Source organism: Polyodon spathula, chromosome 15, assembly GCF_017654505.1.
Source record: "Polyodon spathula isolate WHYD16114869_AA chromosome 15, ASM1765450v1, whole genome shotgun sequence".
NCBI lineage: Eukaryota > Metazoa > Chordata > Actinopteri > Acipenseriformes > Polyodontidae > Polyodon > Polyodon spathula.
This window is the reverse complement of record NC_054548.1, coordinates 24,141,378-24,162,881: the sequence shown is the minus strand read 5'-3', so window position 1 is coordinate 24,162,881 and position 21,504 is coordinate 24,141,378. Positions and strand designations below refer to the sequence as shown.

At 38.1% G+C, this 21,504-nt stretch overlaps 2 protein-coding genes across 3 annotated transcripts in view; both read right to left on the bottom strand.

The window, feature by feature from the left end:
- Positions 1–6,899, bottom strand: part of LOC121327975 (protein TFG-like) — a 41,679-nt gene extending 34,780 nt beyond the window's left edge. The window contains exons 1-3 of one of the 2 annotated variants that reach the window (XM_041272371.1): positions 6,600–6,899; positions 5,084–5,295; positions 768–851 (exon numbers count right to left, since the gene is read on the bottom strand). In XM_041272371.1, coding sequence (XP_041128305.1) covers positions 768–851; positions 5,084–5,267 — 268 coding nt within the window. In that variant the 5' untranslated portion in view covers positions 5,268–5,295; positions 6,600–6,899. The remainder of the gene's footprint in view (positions 1–767; positions 852–5,083; positions 5,296–6,599) is intronic. The other variant, XM_041272370.1, reaches the window with a different exon arrangement.
- A 7,066-nt stretch (positions 6,900–13,965) lies between these two features.
- Positions 13,966–17,070, bottom strand: LOC121327585 (protein jagunal homolog 1-B-like). Its single transcript, XM_041271688.1, has 3 exons — positions 16,955–17,070; positions 14,839–14,952; positions 13,966–14,486 (listed from the first exon to the last, which is right to left on the bottom strand). Exons 2-3 carry the CDS (start codon positions 14,925–14,927, stop codon positions 14,024–14,026), a joined length of 552 nt encoding a protein of 183 aa, XP_041127622.1. The 5' UTR covers positions 14,928–14,952; positions 16,955–17,070; the 3' UTR covers positions 13,966–14,023.
- Positions 17,071–21,504: the final 4,434 nt, after the last annotated feature.

Genomic DNA, 21,504 nt, shown 5'->3' with positions numbered 1-21,504 from the left:
TTCTCTCCACTATCTCACATAATGGAAAACTTGTTTTAAATGTTGTTCAGGCTATCAAAGATGTTACTATTTTAAATACAATTCTTTATGCAGTTCACTCTTGGTCTAATAATTCACTGACACAGACTCAGCAGAGTAAACCGCGCCAACACCAAGCAGCACAGTGGCAAATACTGCATGTGGCAGCAAAATACTGCATGTGGCAGTGTGTGATGAATGAGAATTTAATGCACACCCTCGAGTCAGCATTACATTCACCACACACTGCCACATGCAGTATTTTCTGTATATAGTCAGACCAAGGACCTGTCAATTCCTATTAAATCAGTTTGTGATAAATTTAATAAGCACTTAAGATTTCAAAGCTGTGACTTATTAATTACTTTCACCAATGGTAACAATTTGTTGACAAATAATGTGCAGCTACATTACTGGTCTGTAAAATGCATTCATATTCACACAATACAGTGGATTCTATTTAATCAAGTTATCTAAGATGACTCAAATAAATCATTTTTAAAAAGCACCTAAATGTGAGTATGCTATTTTTAAAAATATTTTATTGTCAACTCCACAAAAAAACACTACAGCAAATATCAACGATACGCAAGTAGTAATTATACAACTTAAAGTTTAAAAAGAATTCATTGACATCTAGTTGATAGCGGGATTAATGACTGGTGTTTCAGTGAAGTTGGAGCTCCCTCTTGTGGCAGATCTGCAGATAAATGTGTGAACACATCTTTCTCGTGCATTCAATAACTTACCAAAGAGAGTTAGCTTCAGTATCCTGCTGCACTGAATAGCAAAGGAAAGGTCTGAGCTATCAAAAATTGTAATCAGGTCATCGTCTGAAAAACAAAACAGAACAAAAATACATTTGTTGAATATTATTTTTATATTCATTTTAGTCACCTTTAACTGAATAAATAAGCAGCTCCTGGTTTTGTTGGAAATACATACATTCATTATAAATTAATTTCGATTTGCTATGGCTGGTTTCGCAGACACAGATTAGTGCTAATCTTGGACTAAGTAAATTTAGGAAGGTCTAGATTTAGATTGTCTTTTGTCTTACAAAATGGAATACCTTTGGGACACCTCCACCTATCAGAACTTCTGTTTTGTAAATTCAACTGCCATTTATTGTACACATCTAATTGCAAGAGAGACGTGTTCACACAAAAAGCACAACAATAAAGACACAGGAAGTAACTGTAGTAAACATATGTGCTGAGGACGATGATTCCCCAAATTAGTATTAAGAACATTAGTTACTCTGTTTTGTGCCAATTGCAGTAAATATAGCTTACAGATAAACATCAATAAAGGGAGTAACTTCACTTTTTAGGATGCATTAGACAAAGTCTGCTCATTAGACTTTTGCTATGGTTAACAGCAAAAGTACCTGGATTAGCTTGCAGAAAAGACCATTTATGTAAAGCACAAAACCTATATTCCTGATTGTATCACTTATTTCATATCTTTAGTAAAAATAACTATCAACTCTGAAAGCAACGGTCTAAATAATATTGAATGACTTTTTGTTGTCACAAACAAATGTATTTCTCATATATATTGTAGCTATTAAAACATTTGGTGCATTAATCCTGGACAGTGTTTCTTGCTACTAGTGCACATTCAATGTAGTACGTGTTAATTCTATTAAAAAAAGTTATTAACTATTTTGTTGTAAATAAACAGCCTGACTAAAGTGTGATTTAGGACAAATGATTTCCATTACATGAGAGTTGAACTTCATGCCGATTTGAACTCTGCTCTCACCATGATAAGTACCAACTAAGACGTAGCTTTGCAGTAAACTAATGTGATCCATCTGCATCTCCATCCATTTGCGTTGTTTTCCATCTGATGATGTAGATATCCTTCTGTCTGGTATTGATTGCTGAAGTGTAATGCTGGCTCGAGGGATCAGCTCATTTTGCCTCCCCAGCACATCAACACACACAACGGCTGTGATGCTGTCTCCGGGGATCAACCCAGTGCGGTTTCCCCAGCACACCAGCATGACAACCGTCTGGATTGATCTAAGTAGGGTACATCTCTGGGGTCTTCAAGTGGGCACATTCCATCCTCTGTGTTTCGTTGACTAGCCCACGACACCTCAAGAGAGCTCAACAGTGATTCTGGCGTCCCAGCATCACCCCCCCTCCATCCCCCACTCAGCTCAGCCCATCTTACTTACCTGTACATCAGCATTGCTTTCTTTCTATTGTGCTTGAGAACCCCATCCAGAATCTTTCTGTCTCAACCACAGCCAGTTGCTGCTCCTTTCTGCTGCTTCAGATAAGTTCTTCATTGTGTGACGCACTCTTGGCCACTGAACCCGACGTCTCTGAGAAACCGGGTTGTAGAGTGTGCCACAAATCCTCAACATCCCACCTCCACTGGGTAAACTCGGACTCTCCTGGACAAAGGAATATTGTCTTTTGTGTGTAATGCTTTGATAGAACTGGTGGCTACTTATTGGTCAGGTTACGTTTGTCTTCCAATGCTAAAGCCAAACATCGCAGCACCTGGTCATGGCGCCAAGTAAATCGTCCTTGGCTAAGACCCACCTTACATCCTGTCAAAATGTGCCTTAATGTTGCAGGTGATGAACACAAAGGATATGAGGGATACCCACCCACCCAGAGGTTTAGGTTCTGTGGTGATGGGCGAACATCATATGCTGATCTGATGAGGAAACTGATCCTGCTCAGTTCCATTGTCCGCAGGTCTTGCCAGCCGATATTGCGTTGTTTCCACACTCTCCCATCTCATCCACTCTCCCTGCTTGGCCTGGGAAATGGTGTCGTACCATCTCCCTAGACTTTTCACTGGCTTCTCGGACACTGTTGGTATTGCCTCACCATTAATGTAGAACCTTTATCTACTACTTTGCCTTTAATTATATAGATGCTCCTTGATTTAGTGGGCTTAAATTGCATTTGTGCCCATTCAATGTTATTGGTTAATTTGCCCAATAACAGATTAGTGCAGGCTATGGTTGTAGTCATTGTTGTCATGTCATCCATGTATGCTCGAATTGGTGGTAGTCGCATTCCAGAAGCCAAGCACACTCCTCCCACTACCCATTTTGATGCCGTAATAATTACTTCCATTGTCATGGTAAAAGCCAGTGGAGAAATGGTACATCCTGCCATTATTCCAACTTCTACGCATTGCCATGTAGTGCTGAATTCTGAAGTTGAAAAACTAAAAATTGCAAATCTCCAAAGTAGGCTTTCACTAAATGTGTTATTGTCATCGGTACGCTGAAAAAATCAAATGCTGCCCAAAGACGTTCATGTGGCACTGAAGAATATGCATTAGCCAAATCCAGGAATGTCACATGGAACTCCCTCCTCTCCTTTTTTGCTGATTGAATTTGTTGCCAGATTACGCTGATGTGTTCTAAGCTTCCTGGGAAACCTGGAATACCTGCTTTTTCTACTGAAGTGTCAATGAAGCAGTTCTTTAATAGGTAGGTTGAGAATCTCCGAGCAATAATGCTGAAGAAAATCTAGCCTTCTAAGTTTAAAACTGACCGATGCTTGTAGAATCCTTTTCTTTTGGTATAAAGACTCCACCTGCTCGGCGCCATGCTCTTGGTACAACCTGTTTTTCCCATGCCACTTTCATCAATTTCCACAGGATTCGTAGAACTTTCACTCTCCCTTGATGAATCTTCAAATACCTGACCATAGTTGCCTTGCTCCAGCCGCAGACACAAACCTGGAGTTCCAAGTCTTTGCTAACTGCAGATCTTGAACTAGTCTTTTGTGAAGTACTCTCCATTCTCACACCTGTTTCCGTTCCTAAATCGTTAACCGTGTTATCCAACGTTGAGTCATCTTCTGCCCCCCTCTCGCAGACTCGAGGGGTATTTTTCTCTTTAATTTCTTAGAAGCCTTGGGCGGTTGTCTCCAGCATCCTGTTTACCTTTGAAAACAAAGAGCTGGATACTGCCGACCAGGGTAGCTAACCCTTGCCAGCTCCAATGGGGTCTCTTTCCTCCTGTCAGCTGTCTCTCCATGCTGTCACAAGGTATTTCCCTTGTTGCCAGCTACACTATTCACAGCAGTCTATGGATGTATCCAGATCTTCATGCAGTCACTAATGATTATTTTACCTTACATATCATTCATGATTATGTACCACACATTATTTTTTACAATTACCCTAAATGCCATAATCACTTACCTCTTTTGGCCAACTCACATTGTGACACCTGTTAATTGTGCAACAAGTTTGATGCTTAATGTAAAAACTCATATCTGACAAGTGGCATTAAACTATGCCTGACTACCTAGGTTGATGGTAAGAGCATTCTCCAATAAGAGTCTCATGCTAAATGGCGACTCCAGACAGTACTCGATCATTAAAGGTGTTTCCGATTGGCTATAAGCAAGTTAGACATATGAGCCCCTTACTGTAGGTCCTTAGTGAATGAATGATTGATTGAATGAATGAATGATCTGGATGATGTGGATGCGTCTTCGCTGCTTGATTGACAGGAGATGGAGGCAGAAAGTTGGGATTGACACGCTCTGCAGACTTATTTACATAGTACAGGAACCTCATGTGAATAGCAATGGTAGTACACGGGGGACAAACTGCCATGCATACAAAATGCAAAATAAACACTGTACAAAAACTATCAAATAAAAGGAGATGATGATTAGGAGCTTGTAGCTGGTAAACACACACAAGCTGTTCGTTCCAGCAACAATTAACACAGCAGGCAGGCAGAACGTCGGGTTCCCTATTAAAACCAATCCTGTTATTTATACCACAACACTCGTACTTACAATAAATAAATAAAATAATCACAGATGTCCACCTCCTTATGTCCACAGACCCAGCCCTGCTACACATAGGTTATAAGCTATAATTGATATCTAACTTGCGTGTTATCAACATCCGGTGTACACGCAAAGTTTAATGGATCTTATCAACCACAAATAGGAATAGTAAGTTATAAGTAATCCCACTGACAAACATTTGAAACTTGAAGCATAATTAACAGGTTTCACTCTGTATACATTTATTTATTGTGTATTGCGATCAAAAAAAATACCTTCATCTTTGTATTTGATGGTGACCTCGTCATTGCTCTGCAGCTTTCCTCTGAAAACCCTCTGCATCATCAGCACCAGCTCATCGTATGTAATGTCCTCATTGTGGATGGGGATGCGGCGAATGTCATCCCCTAACTGAGCCTTAATAATCAGTTTCCCACTCAGGTCCAGCTGCCCGTTCATTGTGCTCACACTTCAGGTTGCCTGCACACTTAAACACAAAAACACACTGGATTGAGAAGAGTTGCACTGAGGATCCTGTACTCTGCCTGTGTCTAGGCCTTTGTTTATTTTATGATACAAACACTATGACTTACTAAATCCTATACTGCCTTTAATACAGGAATCCACAAGTCACAGTCCAAAGCGGGGGGTTGGGGGTGGTGTCCTGAATGGAGGAAAGCTCTCCAGAATTTAATCCATTTGAGATGGAATGACCCTACATACCTCCATTTAAAGACTGGTGTAAAAAACATACTGTATTACTTACTGGACGTTTGTTCAGAATGGTTAAATCTTTAACAAACTGGCAGCACTTGAATGGCACTGTACTTGACAACTACACACTGTATCCCAGATAAAAATAGGGCTCTTAATCATGTTCAACAACGTCAACTTGTTGACATGTAAAGATGTTGCATATGAGCAAACAGAGACATGGTAATACTTTGACATCTGTAGATCTAAATACAGGAATACACTTTATTAAACGGTATTTAGATGTCCTACTTTTAGATCAATAAAATATACCCCTTCTCTCAATGTTTTATATGGTGACACAGGAAAGCTTTAGGTGGAGACGTCTTTTTTATTTTTCTATTCAAGACGCATTATTATATTTATTGGACACTGGAAACAATGCTTTATTTACATCAACATCATGTACGGTAAAAAATACTTTAATGGTCGCCTTGATGGCATTGTATCATTATCTAACAATATGATTGTTATTCAACAAGGCTCTCCCAAACTTAGGCAGAGACGCGCATTTTTAACACAAAAAACACACCATCGACTCACTAAAAACATTTAATATATATTTAAGTCCAGATGAAAGCGAAGCCCGAAGCAACAGGCCCTGCTCGACATTATGTCATCACAGGATATATGTATCTGCCAAATAGTCAACCCCATAGTAAACGTAGAGAGAAAATGAAAAGGAGAAAATAACTTCCTGCCAAATAGTGTCCTACGTGTTTATTTTGCTGACCGGCAGCACCAAAACCTTAACATTTTATTGTGAATGACAGGTATATAGGATAAATATGTATTATATCAAATTAAACACACAACAACCAAAGCCAAAATGTACCTACAATAAATATTATGTACACGTGCATATCGTTAAACAACAACCAAAATGATAGAACAGCAGCTGCACTTTCAATGAAAGAATTACCGGCCTTTGTTTATGTTTTTTTTTTTATTTATTTATTTTTTTTAGTTTTCCTTATGTTTCTTTTGAATTGTTTACCTTTCTTTAAAATAAATAAATAAGTCAATACAAGTTCCCACCTGTGTCTGCGTTCCTGGGATGTTGCTTTCCTGGACTGGATGATGATGTTTAGGGCCCCAATTCCTCAGAGTTCTGACAAGGAAATCTCTCCCAGTCAAACTGGACGTGGCAAATACAGCGCCGCGCAGCCGCGCTAGACACAAGCTATTTTCGGGCAGTGGGAGAACAGAGTCGCTTAAACTGTGTCAAGCCTTGATAGCAGACACGAGTAAACGAGTTACTCAGCAATTGTTACCGAGCACACTTTGCACTGATTCAATGGATGCTGTGTTTTATGGGCAGTTAAAGAGTACGGTCTGTCTGTTTTATTCGATGTAACGTAATGCAAAGCTGACTGAAGATAGTGATATAAACTATCTTTGGACTTAAATTCCAGTTTTCAAAGGTGTTCAAGCAGAGACATGTCTACAAAATCTAGTAATTTTGGTTTGGAACACACACGCCTATTATGTCGCAATGGCTACTTGTATGACATCCTGCAACTATCCAAGTAGTATACAATTAAATCAAAGGGAGCACTTACAGTAGCTAAGAAGGCAGCATAAACCTATAAACAACAGCAATAATAATTATAACAATGACATACATGCATTGCAAGATGTTTGCCCTGTGTTTACTTGTTAATTTATTTGTTCAATTTAAAATATATCCATATTTTTAAATGGACATGTTCACATATATTCTTATATTTTAAATTTAAAACGCAATGATTACATACAGTAGAACAGATTCTGCCCTCCTTACAGACAACATGTAAAGCTTTATCAATCAGTAATAAATATGACTGTAGCAGGTTTTTTCAGTTTGTATTATGACCAATGCATGGAGGGTGTACAATTTGAAGAGAGAGAAAGGAAATACTGTAAGAACATGATGAAAAGCAAGAAGACAAAAATATTATAAATATTTAAGGGAGCTCGACAAACCTGAGTGGTGTTTATAATGCAAAATATGTGACTGAAGACGAGTCGTGTCTCATCAGTATTAGATAGCCTCCGACCAAGGTTATAACCAATAATTATTTTGTTGAATTACAAATAATGTGTGCACAGTTTTTCAAACAAACCCTTTTTTTTCTTCAAAACTGTAGTGGTTAAACTGAACACTGTTATATGAGGAGGAGGTTAAATGCCAGCAAAACTTGCAAAGATCTATCCTGACAAGCTTCCCAATCTCTGCTGAAGAGAAGCATCCCCACAACATGATGCTGCCACCTCCATGCTTGACAGTTGGGATGGTGTTGACTGGGTGATGTACAGTGTTGGGCTTGCGCCAGACATAACACTTGGAATTTAGAAAGAAAAGTAAAATTTTTGTTTCGTCTGACCACAAAACCTTTATTCACATGTCTGCAGTATCATCTGCATGCTTTTTCGCAAACTCCATACGTCCTTTAAGTTGAGGCTTTTTGAGTAATGGCTTCTTTCTTGCCACCTGTCCATACAGGCAAGCTTTGTGTAGGGACCGGCTTATTAGTGATGTGTGAACACTGACTCCCACCTCAGACACAGAACTTTGCAGATCTGGCTTCAGAATGACATCCCTAACTAGTTTTCTGTTTGCCCGGCTGCTCAATTTTTAAGGGCGACCTGATCTGGGTAGTGTCTAGGTGGTATGATGCATCTTCCACTTCTTAATGGTGGTTTTCTCTGTTTTGAGAGGGATAATCAGCACCTGTTTTCTTGTACCCTTCTGCTCTGTGCCTCTCTACCAATTTATCCCTGACTTATTTCGAAAGATCTTGGTCTTTGTGGTTGCTTTGTTGGATTGTTATGTGAGTTGCAGCTTGAAAGTCTTTATATACCTGAGGGAAATTATCTACAAGTTGAACCCCTTTGAGTACACACAGGCTGAAACAATTTCTCTAATTTCGTGACCTTTCAAACAAATAATTTGTACCTAAGCTGATTTAGGACTGCAGTAGCAAAGGGGGTGAATATTTATGCAACTGAGATTAATCGTTTTTCTCTGTAAATCTTACTTATTTATATTCTATATGCATTTTTTATTTTATTTTATCAATGTGTAGTAGTTTGTGTAAATTCTACATGTTAAGTCTAATTTGAAAGTGTCGTTGAGTACGCTCAGATGCCAACAAAATGTAAAAACTTTACAGGGGGTGACTACTCATGCAAACCATTGTGTGTGTATGAAAGTTTTAGGCAGGTGTGAAAAAATGCTGTAAAGTAAGAATGTTTTCAAAAATAGACATGTTAATAGATTATATTTATCAATTAACAAAATGCAAAGTGAGTGAACAGAAGAAAAATCTACATCAAATCTATATTTGGTGTGCTCACCCTTTGCCATCAAAACAGCATCAATTCTTCTAGGTACACTTGCACAAAGTCAGGGATTTTGTAGGCATATAGTCAGGTGTATGGTTAAACAATTATACTAAACAGGTGCTAATGATCATCAATTCAATATGTAGGTTGAAACACAATCATTAACTGGAACAAAAACAGCTGTGTAGGAGGAATAAAACTGGGTGAGGAACAGCCAAACTCAGCTAGGTGAGGTTGCTGAAGACAGTTTACTGTCAAAAGTCATACACCATGGCAAGACTGAGCACAGCAACAAGACACAAGGTAGTTATATTGCATCAGCAAGGTCTCTTCCAGGCAGAAATTTCAAGGCAGACAGTGGTTTCCAGATGTGCTGTCCAAGCTATTTTGAAGAAGCACAAAGAAACAGGCAACGTTGAGGACCGTAGACGCAGTGGTCGGCCAAGGAAACTTACTGCAGCAGATGAAAGACACATCATGCTTACTTCCCATCGCAATCGGAAGATGTCCAGCAATGCCATCAGCTCAGAATTGGCAGAAAACAGTGGGACCCTGCTACACCCATCTACCGTCCGAAGAAGTCTGGTCAAAAGTAGCCTTCATGGAAGACTTGCGGCCAAAAAGCCATACCTCCGACGTGGAAAGCGACTCAACTATGCACGAAAACACAGAAACTGGGGTGCAGAAAAATGGCAGCAGGTGCTCTGGACTGATCTGTCAAAATTTGAACTATTTGGCTGTAGCAGAAGGCAATTTGTTCACCAAAGGGCTTGAGAGCAGTACACGAATAAGTGTCTGCAGGCAACTGTGAAGCATGGTGGAGGTTCCTTGAAAGTTTGGGGCTGCATTTCTGCAAATGGAGTTGGGGATTTGGTCAGAATTAATGGTCTCCTCAATGCTGAAAAGTACAGGCAGATGCTTATCCATCATGCAATACCATCAGGGAGGCATCTGATTGGCCCCAAATTTATTCTGCAGCATGACAACGACCCCAAACATACAGCGAAAGTCATTAAGAACTATCTTCAGCGTAAAGAAGAACAAGGAGTCCTGGAAGTGATGGTAAGGCCCCCACAGAGCCCTGATCTCAACATCATCGAGTCTGTCTGGGATTACATGAAGAGAGAAAAGCAGCTGAGGCTGCCTAAATCCACAAAAGAACTGTGGTTAGTTTTCCAAGATGTTTGGGCCAACCTACCTGCCGATTTCTTTCAAAGACTGTGTGCAAGTGTACCTAGAAGAATTGATGCTGTTTTGAAGGCAAAGGGAGGTCACACCAAATATTGATTTGATGTAGATTTTTCTTCTGTTCACTCACTTTGCATTTTGTTAATTGATAAATATAAACTATTAACATGTCTATTTTTGAAAGCATTCTTACTTTACAGCATTTTTCACACCTGCCTAAAACTTTTGCACAGTACTGTGTGTGTGTGTGTGTGTATATATATATATATATATATATATATATATATATATATATATATATATATATATATATATATATATATATATATAATTTAGATATTTTATTTAACATCATGTAATCAAAAAAAAATTCGACAATGATTTTTTTTAAGCTTTACCGGAAGCCCTTTCAGATGGCCTTCGGGATTATTTCATTTTAATATGTAAATGTACAAGTTTTTTTTCAAAAAAAAATAAAAAACAATCATTGAGTAACTCATTGTAATAAGTCGTACTTCGTGAAATAACTTTTTGAAACAAAATTTTTAAAATTTTAATATATATCTATATCTATATGCCCCTATATATATCATATATATATAATATATATAGTGTCCTGGCCATACCTCATATATATACTGGCCCCTCCAGGAGCAGGATGATGTAGTGTCCCTGGCCATCTCCTGTTTAGAGGGCTCCCTGACTGGGACCTACAGCATATGGCTCCTAGTGGTCTGCTAGCAGTCCTTGTGAGCTGAGCTGCTACCGGGGTCCAGAACCCTTGGACTGAGGAGACTCAGGTCTGATGATCAGTTTTTGAAACCTCGGTTTCAACTACACAGTGCTGTAAGCCCCTCTCAGTTCTCCTGGATTTTGTGGAGGCGTTGCAGTCTTTGTGGGGCAGCCCCGCATCAGCGCCCACTTGCTCCAGGCAGGTGGAAGCATAGTATGCCCTCCACGGCGTGGAGAAGCTGGGGCTCCAGCATTTCTCTTGCCAGCCGAACACAGCCCAACAGGCTCGGCAACAGCAGCAGCAACCCTGACGGGCTCCGGCCTCAGGCCTTGCACCCGTTCAGCCAGCACCACCTTCTGGCTTGGAGGCAATGCACCACCAACCTCAGTTGTGGGGTGGTTTGGAATGGCAAGGGGACCTCTGGGGTCTGGACTGGCAGGTGGCAGTCAGCCCACATCAATGTTCTGGAACTGAGGGCCTTGCACCTGGCCCTGCACCATTTTCAGTGGACCCTAAATAATTGTCCTGTAAGACAGCCTTTCTCTTTGCTCTCACATCAGCAAAATGTGTCAGTGAGTTACAGGCCCTTCCCATAGAGGGTTCCTGTTTGCGCTTTGCTAGCAGCGGTGATAATGTTACTTCACAGACTAACCCAGCTTTTCCGCCTAAGGTTGTTTCGCAGTTTCACTATAACCAGTCGATGGAAACGGAGGCATTCCATCCGACTCCCTTTCTTCTGTAGCAGATCAGAGACTTAAGACTCTAACCTGTCAGGGCGCTGAGGTGTTACATTGATAGGTCTTAATCATGACGACAGACAACCCAGCTATTTGTGTGCTATGGGTTGCATACTCAAGGTCAGGTACTTTTTAAGCACCGATTGTCACATTGGATAGTCACATTTGTAATGCTGCAGCATGGACCACACCACACGTTTATAAGGTTTTACCGACAATGTGGCTACTTCAGTGGTGCCTTCTGAGGAGTCCAGAGTCCTTGATGCAGCTTGCACTCTTGTGCAGCAGCTTTCCAGTTAGGCTCAAGCCAGGACAAGGCTTGTGGCTGCTTTGGCTCACTGCAACAGCTTGGGTGTACATTTCCTACCTCGTAATGGTTGACATTTTGTGATTGAAAGGGAACATTAGGATACTTACCGTAACCCTGGTTCCCTGAAAGAAATATCTACCGTTAAATTTGCGAGGTCGCTAGCTTGCCTTCGTTGCCATATAGAATCAAATGGCGAAGGTTGCTGTGTGATGTAACGTCTTGTTCCAGAATGCAACAGAAACATGGTCACACCGGGCCTATTAGGCAGCTTTTTAAATATGTGCTCAGGTCATGTGACACAGGGGTCAATTCCCAACTTGTAATGGTTGACATTTCTTTTTCAGGGAACCAGGGTTACGGTAAGTAACCTAATGTTGCTACCTCCAAAAACAAAACAAACTAGACAAAGTACAGTAATGTAAGTTAGTCATTAAACAGTTTTAGATACTGTGATGCATTTTTTAAAATCTGTGATCTTCAGCTGTTTTTGTGCATTTTCACTTGCACGTGAACTGTGACGTTAGGGCCTTACCGAGCTCTATAGTCTGCAAATTTGAAGATTGACTTTGGATGATGATTTAATTCTGGAAACTAGTTGTTATTTTTAAACCTTTCGCTAAATTGCATTGCTTTTTACGTTTTAAGCAGTTCTGTGCATGGATAACATTTGAATTTCATTTTGCTGTTAAGTCATTAATGAGGAATTTTACATACTGCTACAATACGTACTGGATTTAAAAGTATGTACTGCACTATAGTTCACGTGTCCAGTCATCTCTTTTGGCAAGTGATATTTTCAGACTCATTCTGAATTAAAATACTACTTTTGTTGAAAATATAGTAATGTACCAACAAAACCAACTACAGTACATCTAAATTGAAGCCTACTTATTTTAATAGCCCTTTCAGCTATGCATTTTTGACATTGCAGCTTTTTTGTGTTCCCTGCAAAACAGAAGTGTTTGCCTTTTACTGCTGTTATTCCCCCCCTCCTCCCAACTCTTGCACCAACAAATTTCAATGAAAGAATTAACGTCTCCCTGGTACAGTTCCTCAAACCCAAGTCATATTTCTTCTTTCCGTATGTAGTGTGTGTGTGCGCAGGGCAGGACGTTGTTTGGGTAGTAGGGGGTAGGTTATAATGTGCTCATCTACATACACATCAAATCTGATGATGGGTCACACATTTAAACGTCAGTGAAGTCAAAATTTTATAGGGTTGGATATGCGAGTGCTGGCTGTATTTATGTTTTTATAAGTTTCAAACATGCTTAGCAAAGTACAACACAATTCTTTAATAATTCTACAAAACTTCTGATACTGCTATGTGGAAGATGAAGAAACATTTCTTCACTATTAAGTGAAAAAGTAGATATTCTTGGTAAAATATTTGTACATGACTTAATGAGAGGCAAGAGTTTACAGCAAAGCAACTGAAAACAATTATCAGGTTTGTACTTATGAAATAAAAATGCATTTGGAAAATTAAGTGAAGTGTAGAATATGCCCTATATCAGGTAATTCAATAGACACCAATCATTATTATGCTTTTTATTTAATTATTTTTTCCCCAGAACGATTACAGATGTGGTTCAAACAGCCTTCTTTCTGGTGTCAAGACCATTACATTGTGGATCTACAGTACTGAGGCACAGGGTATTTAAATTAAACTAAAAGGTTTGTCCAAAGTGATTTTTACTTTTAAATATGATGACAGTACTCAATAAGATTTCACAAAATGAACTGGTCACAAAACACTGTCCCAGTCTGCAAATCTGTCAACCTTGAGTGGCAAGACAACAACTACATTAAAATACACACCAAAATTCCTCCTGCTCTGTAAAGCAGGAGTCTGAAAAAGGTGGATGGTTGTAGTCCAAGCTAGAATTCATTTTTTATGGTCCAGCTACATGCTTCCATAAGGACATCCCCACCAAACAGTTCCACTTTCAGAATACACATCAATCCCAGAAAAACTGGAGTGTGTGTGTGCTGCCTTTGTGACTGTCTTGCAAAAAGATAAATACATGCTGTTTAGTGGAGGAAGGGGAGCCAACTGATCTGCTGTATACAATAGTTAAAAAAAAAAAAAAAAAACACAAAACATCTGTTAATTCAGCTCAAGCAATAATAATTAAAAAAGTAATGCGAGTAGATCCTGATTTCTTTATTTCTTCTTTTTCTCTTGGGTGGAGGTAAACCAGGAGTCCAGTAGCTGCTTGTTGTAGTAGAGTGTCCAAGCATGGATCTGCACTGCAACCACCATCACCAGATACATAACAGAGACGGCCGAGAACCCGAAGATGAAGCGGTAGGCCTTGCCGTGCCGGTAGAGCTGCTGGGCCACAGGGAACATCTCCATGCCGCCGTAGATCAGCGGGGCGATGCTGAAGAGCCCCGCACTGATCATCGAGATTACCAGGTAGCTGATGTTGTTTCGGGGAAGGGACATAAAGCTGAACACAGTGGGAATGGCACTCAAGAGGTAGGGGTACTCCCACTGGTAAGGCGAGGCCACCACATCGTGAGAAACCAGCTTCAAGTAGCTCACGGTCACCTGAGTTGCAACCAGGAGCCAGAGGAGCACGTGGGCATAGTTCAGCTTACGGATCTCGGACTTCAGAGTCACACTGCATGAGGAAACACAACAGGGTAACTTTTAGTACAAAATGGCTGGAAAGGTTCTGAAGTTGGGGGTGAAAAATCTGCAGAACAAATATGTTCTATGCAATATAAATGTCACTTTTGAGACTGTTCCTTTGACATCATAATTTGTTCTGTCCTTTCTGAGCATTTGGGAACAAAGTAGGCTTTTTTATTTTATTAAGAAAGTCCTGTTGCACATGAAGTTAAATGAAAAAAAAAAAATAAAAAGGTAATAGAGAGAGAGAGAGAGAGAGAGAGAGAGAGAGAGAGAGAGAGAGAGACACACATTTTAAGTGTTTCAATTTGTTTAAAAGACCATAAGAAGCTGTGCTGTACCTCATTTGGTAGTGGGAGGCTACCCTCTCACGGTGCTGGAAGTCACTGCCATCTGTTCCTGCTGCCCGGGGACCAGCACGTGAAGCCATGATCAGAAACTACTCGCTTTAAAACCTTTAACACATAGACACACTTATAAGCTCATGCTGACAACCCACACGGTAACTGTAAAATGGAATCAGTGAAACAAACACAGTATTAATATAACAATTGGCTTTTTTTTTTGTATTGCATTGTAAGTTACCGGTGACCGATGGTGTAATTAAACAGAACAACTCTGCACTAGCTGTGTACACCAACATTTGTTTTTTTTTGTTGAGTTAGAGATGTGACATTTTACATCTTATATTTGTCATTGCAGCTGTTCTAAATTTTGTACAATTATGTATATGTGTAATAACACTGTGTAACAATTTTTTTTTTTTTGTTCCTGGGTAGTAAGTGTTATTTCCTAATTGCTTATGCCTCAAAAGTATAGAAAATGGCTATTATTCCCCACAAACTTTGCTTTTGTGACCAGGACAGTGATATTTCAAAATATCACTATTTCCAATGGGAAAATGGGCAAATGTGTGTCTTTTCATTCACATAAAGTCAGAAAAAACAACATATGAATCCAAATTAACATGTATTTATACTAAAGTAATACAAAGATGACTAGAAAAGATTTAGGAGTGAGTAGTTTTTCGAGATTTACAATTATACTGTAAATACAGTATAATTAGTAGTTTTTCGAGATTTACAATTATACTGTATTTACAGTATAATTAGTAGTTTTTTGAGATTTACAATTATACTGTATTTACAGTATAATTGTAAATCTCAAAAAACTTCACTTCTAAATCTTTTGTAGTCATCTTTGTATTACTTTAGTATAAATACATGTTAATTTGGATTCATATGTTGTTTTTTCTGACTTTATGTGAATGAAAAGACACACATTTGCCCATTTTCCTATTGGAAATAGTGATATTTTGAAATATCACTGTCCTGGTCACAAAAGCAAAGTTTGTGGGGAATAATAGCCATTTTCTATACTTTTGAGGCATAAGCAATTAGGAAATAACACTTACTACCCAGGAACAAAAATTGTGTTACATAGTTTAATCACTTCCATGCCTGTCTTACCAGCAATCGGCTGAATCTGTTCACTATGAAACATGATTGTCCCATGCTCTAATTTCCTCATTGCAGAAAGGCATGCTACTGTAGGTTGTGATCTTTGACTGCTGGTTCCACCTGCTCTATACCACTGTATAATAGTACTGCGATGTGCAAGTGCCTGCTGATCTACAACACCCCCTGTGGTCGGAATAAAGTCCTTATTGATGTAAGCATTCCGAGGTCAAAAGGCACTTTCAAAAATTAGAACCTAAAAATTTGAAATAATTTATCCTCATTATAATTATGATGGTTTGCTATGAAATAAACATAACCATAGTAGTTTCCAGCACCATGGTACCCATTCTGACACTAGCTTAAACCGTACTGCATGATCATCTGGAAAATGGCTGGGTTATCAAATTTCACGTTATAGTAACTAATCTCGGTAATACTTGCTATTTCATATCAAAGCCTTGCAATGCAGTCTGTCAAAAACAATTACATTGGCAAAAAACACCGTCCCCGTCATGTTTGTGTAAAGTCGTACATTTAAAAGGTGTGGTTATTTATTTATTTATTTATTTTAAAACTCACAGGTCAGTCCTCAAAAATGAGCACTGCCTAATCATCTCTATATAACGGTCTGTATTAAGTTGATGGCTGTATTGTATAGACATATGCTACTGGTGTTAAGTGAATGCGCATTAACGTACTTCAGATATATGGACAACGTTGTCTGAATTACTAGTATATTTCGCTCACTTAATAAAATAATGACCAGTCTATCTTTATACATGGCTTGTCATTCCTGCAATACACATATAACGTGTATTATAATGCCACTTTATATAACACTGTACAAAATACTACTACTAACCTTATGCTTTTTAAATGATATACACTCCTCCCCCATTCTCCAAGAATACTTAAAACATGAATCGTTTCCCGTTAGAATTTGCAAGCATTATTTCGACATTTATTCGTTATAATGATGAATTGTACGTATGCTTACCTTAATTTAGGTAATGTAATTTTGAAAAACAACAGTTGTGCGAGCAAGGAAAAAGAAAAACCAAGCTTAACAAAACCTCAAATCTGAAGCGCAACCATCCAAGCAGTTTTTTTTTTTTTTACTAAGCATGCGCAGCTCATAAAACGCAAGCGTTTCGATACGGCAAGCGCTGATTGGATAAAACTCCTGACGAACCTCTGGAAGCACATTAGGGACTGTCTACAAAATATCTACTTTGAAATTGAGACCAAAGATGTTAGGGACCTACTGACTTTTTTTTTTTTTAAAGCATTTGTATGGTACCTTGTAAATGTAAAGGGCTACCTTTTCATAACATGACTCTCCAAATACAGTTTAGTTTAGTGATTATTTTGACACAGATTTCGCTTTTTTAATTGTCAGTAATATTAAAAGAGCCAACAGTGTTAAAAGTTTGGGTTACCATAACTCCATGTACACTGGGACAGGAAGTTCAGTTCAGGCTTTTTAACTCGCACCCCAATGCATTTTCTGGTAAGTGTAGTCCTGTTGTGAAAGGTACCCGAGACAGGTAAAACATACCAGTATGCATTGCAAATTGAAAAGCCTCAACTAACATTCCTAGTGTACACAAAAGTAGCGGATCACATTGCTGATTCTTTAGGCAAGGTGTTTATATTATGAAACATTCACAACAACAAAACTCAAGTATGGTACATCAATTTCAAGGGTTAACAATGATTTTTTTTTTAAGCACATGCCTCAAATCAGTAGACTATTCCAACCTGCAGTAGAATGGATATTTCTGAAACCCTACTTGCTTGATTTTGATAAAGAAATCGGCACAGCAATAATTCTGTATTTGTTGATATGCAGCCTCCAGGGTAACTACAACCAATCAATGTTTATTTGTGTGGCGTTGTGTTTTTTTTTTTTTTTTTTTTTTAAACTTTGAATCAGCCTCTTTCTATTACCGCGTTTGGGATGTAGCAATGTGTGTTTTTTTTTTTCCTTATCTGTATTCCCTATAGTGTGCTTTGTGTTGCGCCTTGCCCTTCCCCATGAGAAAATGACAGCTGCTACCAGTTTACGCTGATGAGGAGAAAGCCACTGAACGATGCACCTGTGAACTGCCATGAGTTTAAAAGAGACAGAGGGGTGAGCGAGAAAAAGACTGGAGAGCGAAAAAGAGAGGGGGAAAGAAGTAAATACTGGAGAGCATAAAGCAAGGGAAAGACTGAAAAGCAAGGTGGCGAAAAAAGAAAGGAAGAGACTGAAAGCAAGAGCAGAAAAAGACTGAAGGAGAGGCCTTATTAATATAGATATATATATATAATATATATAATATATATATATATATTATATATATATCTATATATACACATTATATATATATATATATATATATATATATATATATATATATAATATACACACACACATATATATATGCTGTGTATATATATATATATATATATATATATATATATATATATATATATATATATATATATATATATATATATATATATATATACACACACACATATGTGTGTGTGTGTGTGTGTGTGTGTGTATATATATATATATATATATATATATATATATATATATATATATATACACACACACACACACACACACACACACACACACACACACACACACACACACACTACAGGTCAAAAGTTTTAGAACACCTCAATTTTTCCAGTTTTTAGTGAAATTCACATCGTTTAATGTCTCAATGTACTCTAAAATTAAAGCATAGAACAAATAAACAATTGGAGATAAAAAAGAAATCATGGAATCATTGTGCTGGAAAATGCTGTGGTAGCCGTTTTGGTTCAAGGTGCCACTCACTCTGTGCAAATCGCCGACTCTGGAACCAGCAAAAGAGCCCCAGACCATCACGCTTCCTCCTCCATGTTTGACAGTTGGTGTCACACACCGAGGAACCATCCTTTCGCCTACTCGACGGCATACAAAAACCCTGCGTGATGAACCGAAGATTTCAAATTTTGATTCATCGGTCCATAAGACCTTCTCCCAGTCTTCAGTAGCCCACTGGCGGTGCTTCATGGCCCAGGCAAGCCTCTTTTTCTTATTTTGCCATCTTAGCAATGGCTTTCTTCCTGCCACTCGGCCTGTCAAACCTGCAGCTCGAAGTCTTCTCTTCACAGTTGATACTGAGACTTGCTTACTTCGACCGGTGTTAAGTGTGCCCTGTCCTGTGAGCCGCCTATCACGCAAGCATGTGACTCTCAGAAACTTGACTTCTGATTCTGTTGTGTTGTTGGGTCTGCCAGACCTCTTCCTGTCAGAGTTTCCTCCGGTTTCCAAGTGCCTTTTGATGGTGTAGGAAACTGTACTCACTGACACCTTGGCTTTCTTTGCAATTTCTCTAAAAGAAAGACCTACACTTTTAAGGGTTATAATGGTCTGTCGGTCTTCCTTTGTTAATTTCCTTTTTCTCACCATTATGAGAGCAACATACTACTTCCTGCAGTACAATACTGTCCAAATAATGCTTAAGAGGGTGTAGTAACACAGTCTGTTCCAACACTGCTTTTATACAGACAGAGGGTTTGTAAGTAATCAACAAAAGTTGGGACACCTGTAGGAATTGTTAGCATCATCTTTCAAGGCTAATTTACTTCCATTGCTGCAGAACAGCTGTAAGTTGTTAACCCATTACTTGTTCCATGAAAAAGGCCTTTTTGTATAACTCTGAAATGTACATTGTTTTTTAGTTTTTGGTAACCTAAACATTTTATTTTTTAACCTCTGGCAGTTTATCGCTTTCCTTTGTACCATTTCAGGTTATTCACTGGACTTGAACTGCTTAAATTTCAATAAAAACTGGAAAAATGGCGGTGTTCCAAAACTTTTGACCAGTACTGTATGTGTGTGTGTGTGTATATGTATGTATGTATGTATGTGTGTGTGTGTGTGTGTGTATATATATATATATATATATATATATATATATATATAATATATATATATATATATATATAGATAGATATATATATATATATATATATATATATAGATAGATATATATATATATATAGATATATAGAATGCTCTGTTTTGTACATATTTAAAAACATACACAACCACTGTATTTGGAATCAAACTGTAGTCAGGGTTGGGCAAAATACTCAGGAAATGTATTTTCAAAACAAAATACAAAATACTCAGAAAACAATGTATCAAAATACAAATTACTTTGGAATCACTGTATTTTCAATACAAAATAAAATTGCATTTGGAAAATACAATTTGAAATTACAAAATACATTTAATAAACAAAATAGATTATTGTTTTGTATATATGGTTCACCCCCCAAAAAAATCGATATTTTAGATAAGGCCTGAACCTGAACATTTTGGAATGCTTTTGGATGGCTGTTATAAGTGTAACCCTTCAAAGTTGCTCTTTAAGAAATATGTGGGGGGTTTTATCATTTTGATAATTCTATAGCAAGCAAAAACCTTTGAATATGAAAACAGTATTTATTTAATGTCTAACATTAGTGTAGCTTTCAGTACACATTGATGTATTAGACTGATATGTAGCTCTGTATAGTTCTCTATCAGTTCTCCTTCAGTAAAACAAGTTTCTGGAAGAGGTCACCCAACAGCCCTGATTTCTTTGGTGGCTGAAAATCAAGCCAGCAAAAGAGAACAGACGCTCAACAGGAACAGAGGAAGGAAGAATGACATTAAAGCATATAAACAGCTTCTTTATGAAAGGGTATTGCTCTAAAGATGCCACATCCTTCCTTGTATCTTCAAGAAAATGATCTCCAGCTAAGCTTTGTTGCTTGTTGTTGAGAGAGTACTTATCTGGGAAACATCTTTGCTATCCATAAAAACAAAGAAGTCATCTTCTTCCTCTTCAAGGGGTCTCCAACTAGAAGATTCTGATACAAGACCCAGCTCTTCAGCAGCCTGAAGCATTAGTTGATGGAATCTTCTGGTGTCTCCAGAAAGACAATGTGGTAGCGAGTGCATCATTGTTGATTTGAAGTTACTCTCAAGACGAACTGGCACATGTGTGTGCGTTTATTTTTTTCAAATATGCGATCACTATAATTAAATTTTATACAGCTGCAGGTTAATATTTAAACTATTACTGACAATGTATTCTGGAGTATTTTGAAATTACAAAATACTCAGGAAATTTATTTTCAATACAAAATACTTCTTAATTGGCATTTGCATTACAAAATACAAATGTAATGAAAATACGTATTTTAATTATATGTATTTTTTATACTACCAACTATGACTGTAGTAACAGCAATTATCACTAGATGGGGGAAAAGCAACAGAATTTATGTGACTTTTTTGAGAATCTTTGCTCAAATGGTGGATTTGATTTTGTTTGTTCAATCAGCAAACAGAAGCAGATGCCCTTGCTGCCGTGTAGCTTTGGCAGGTGGATGTAATAATAACACTTGTGTTGTGAATTGCTGGCTCTTTACTAAAACAGTTATTGTGTGCAACCATTACCACTAGACTACCCCTATCATTCATTATGTCATTTTTACTTTAATTCA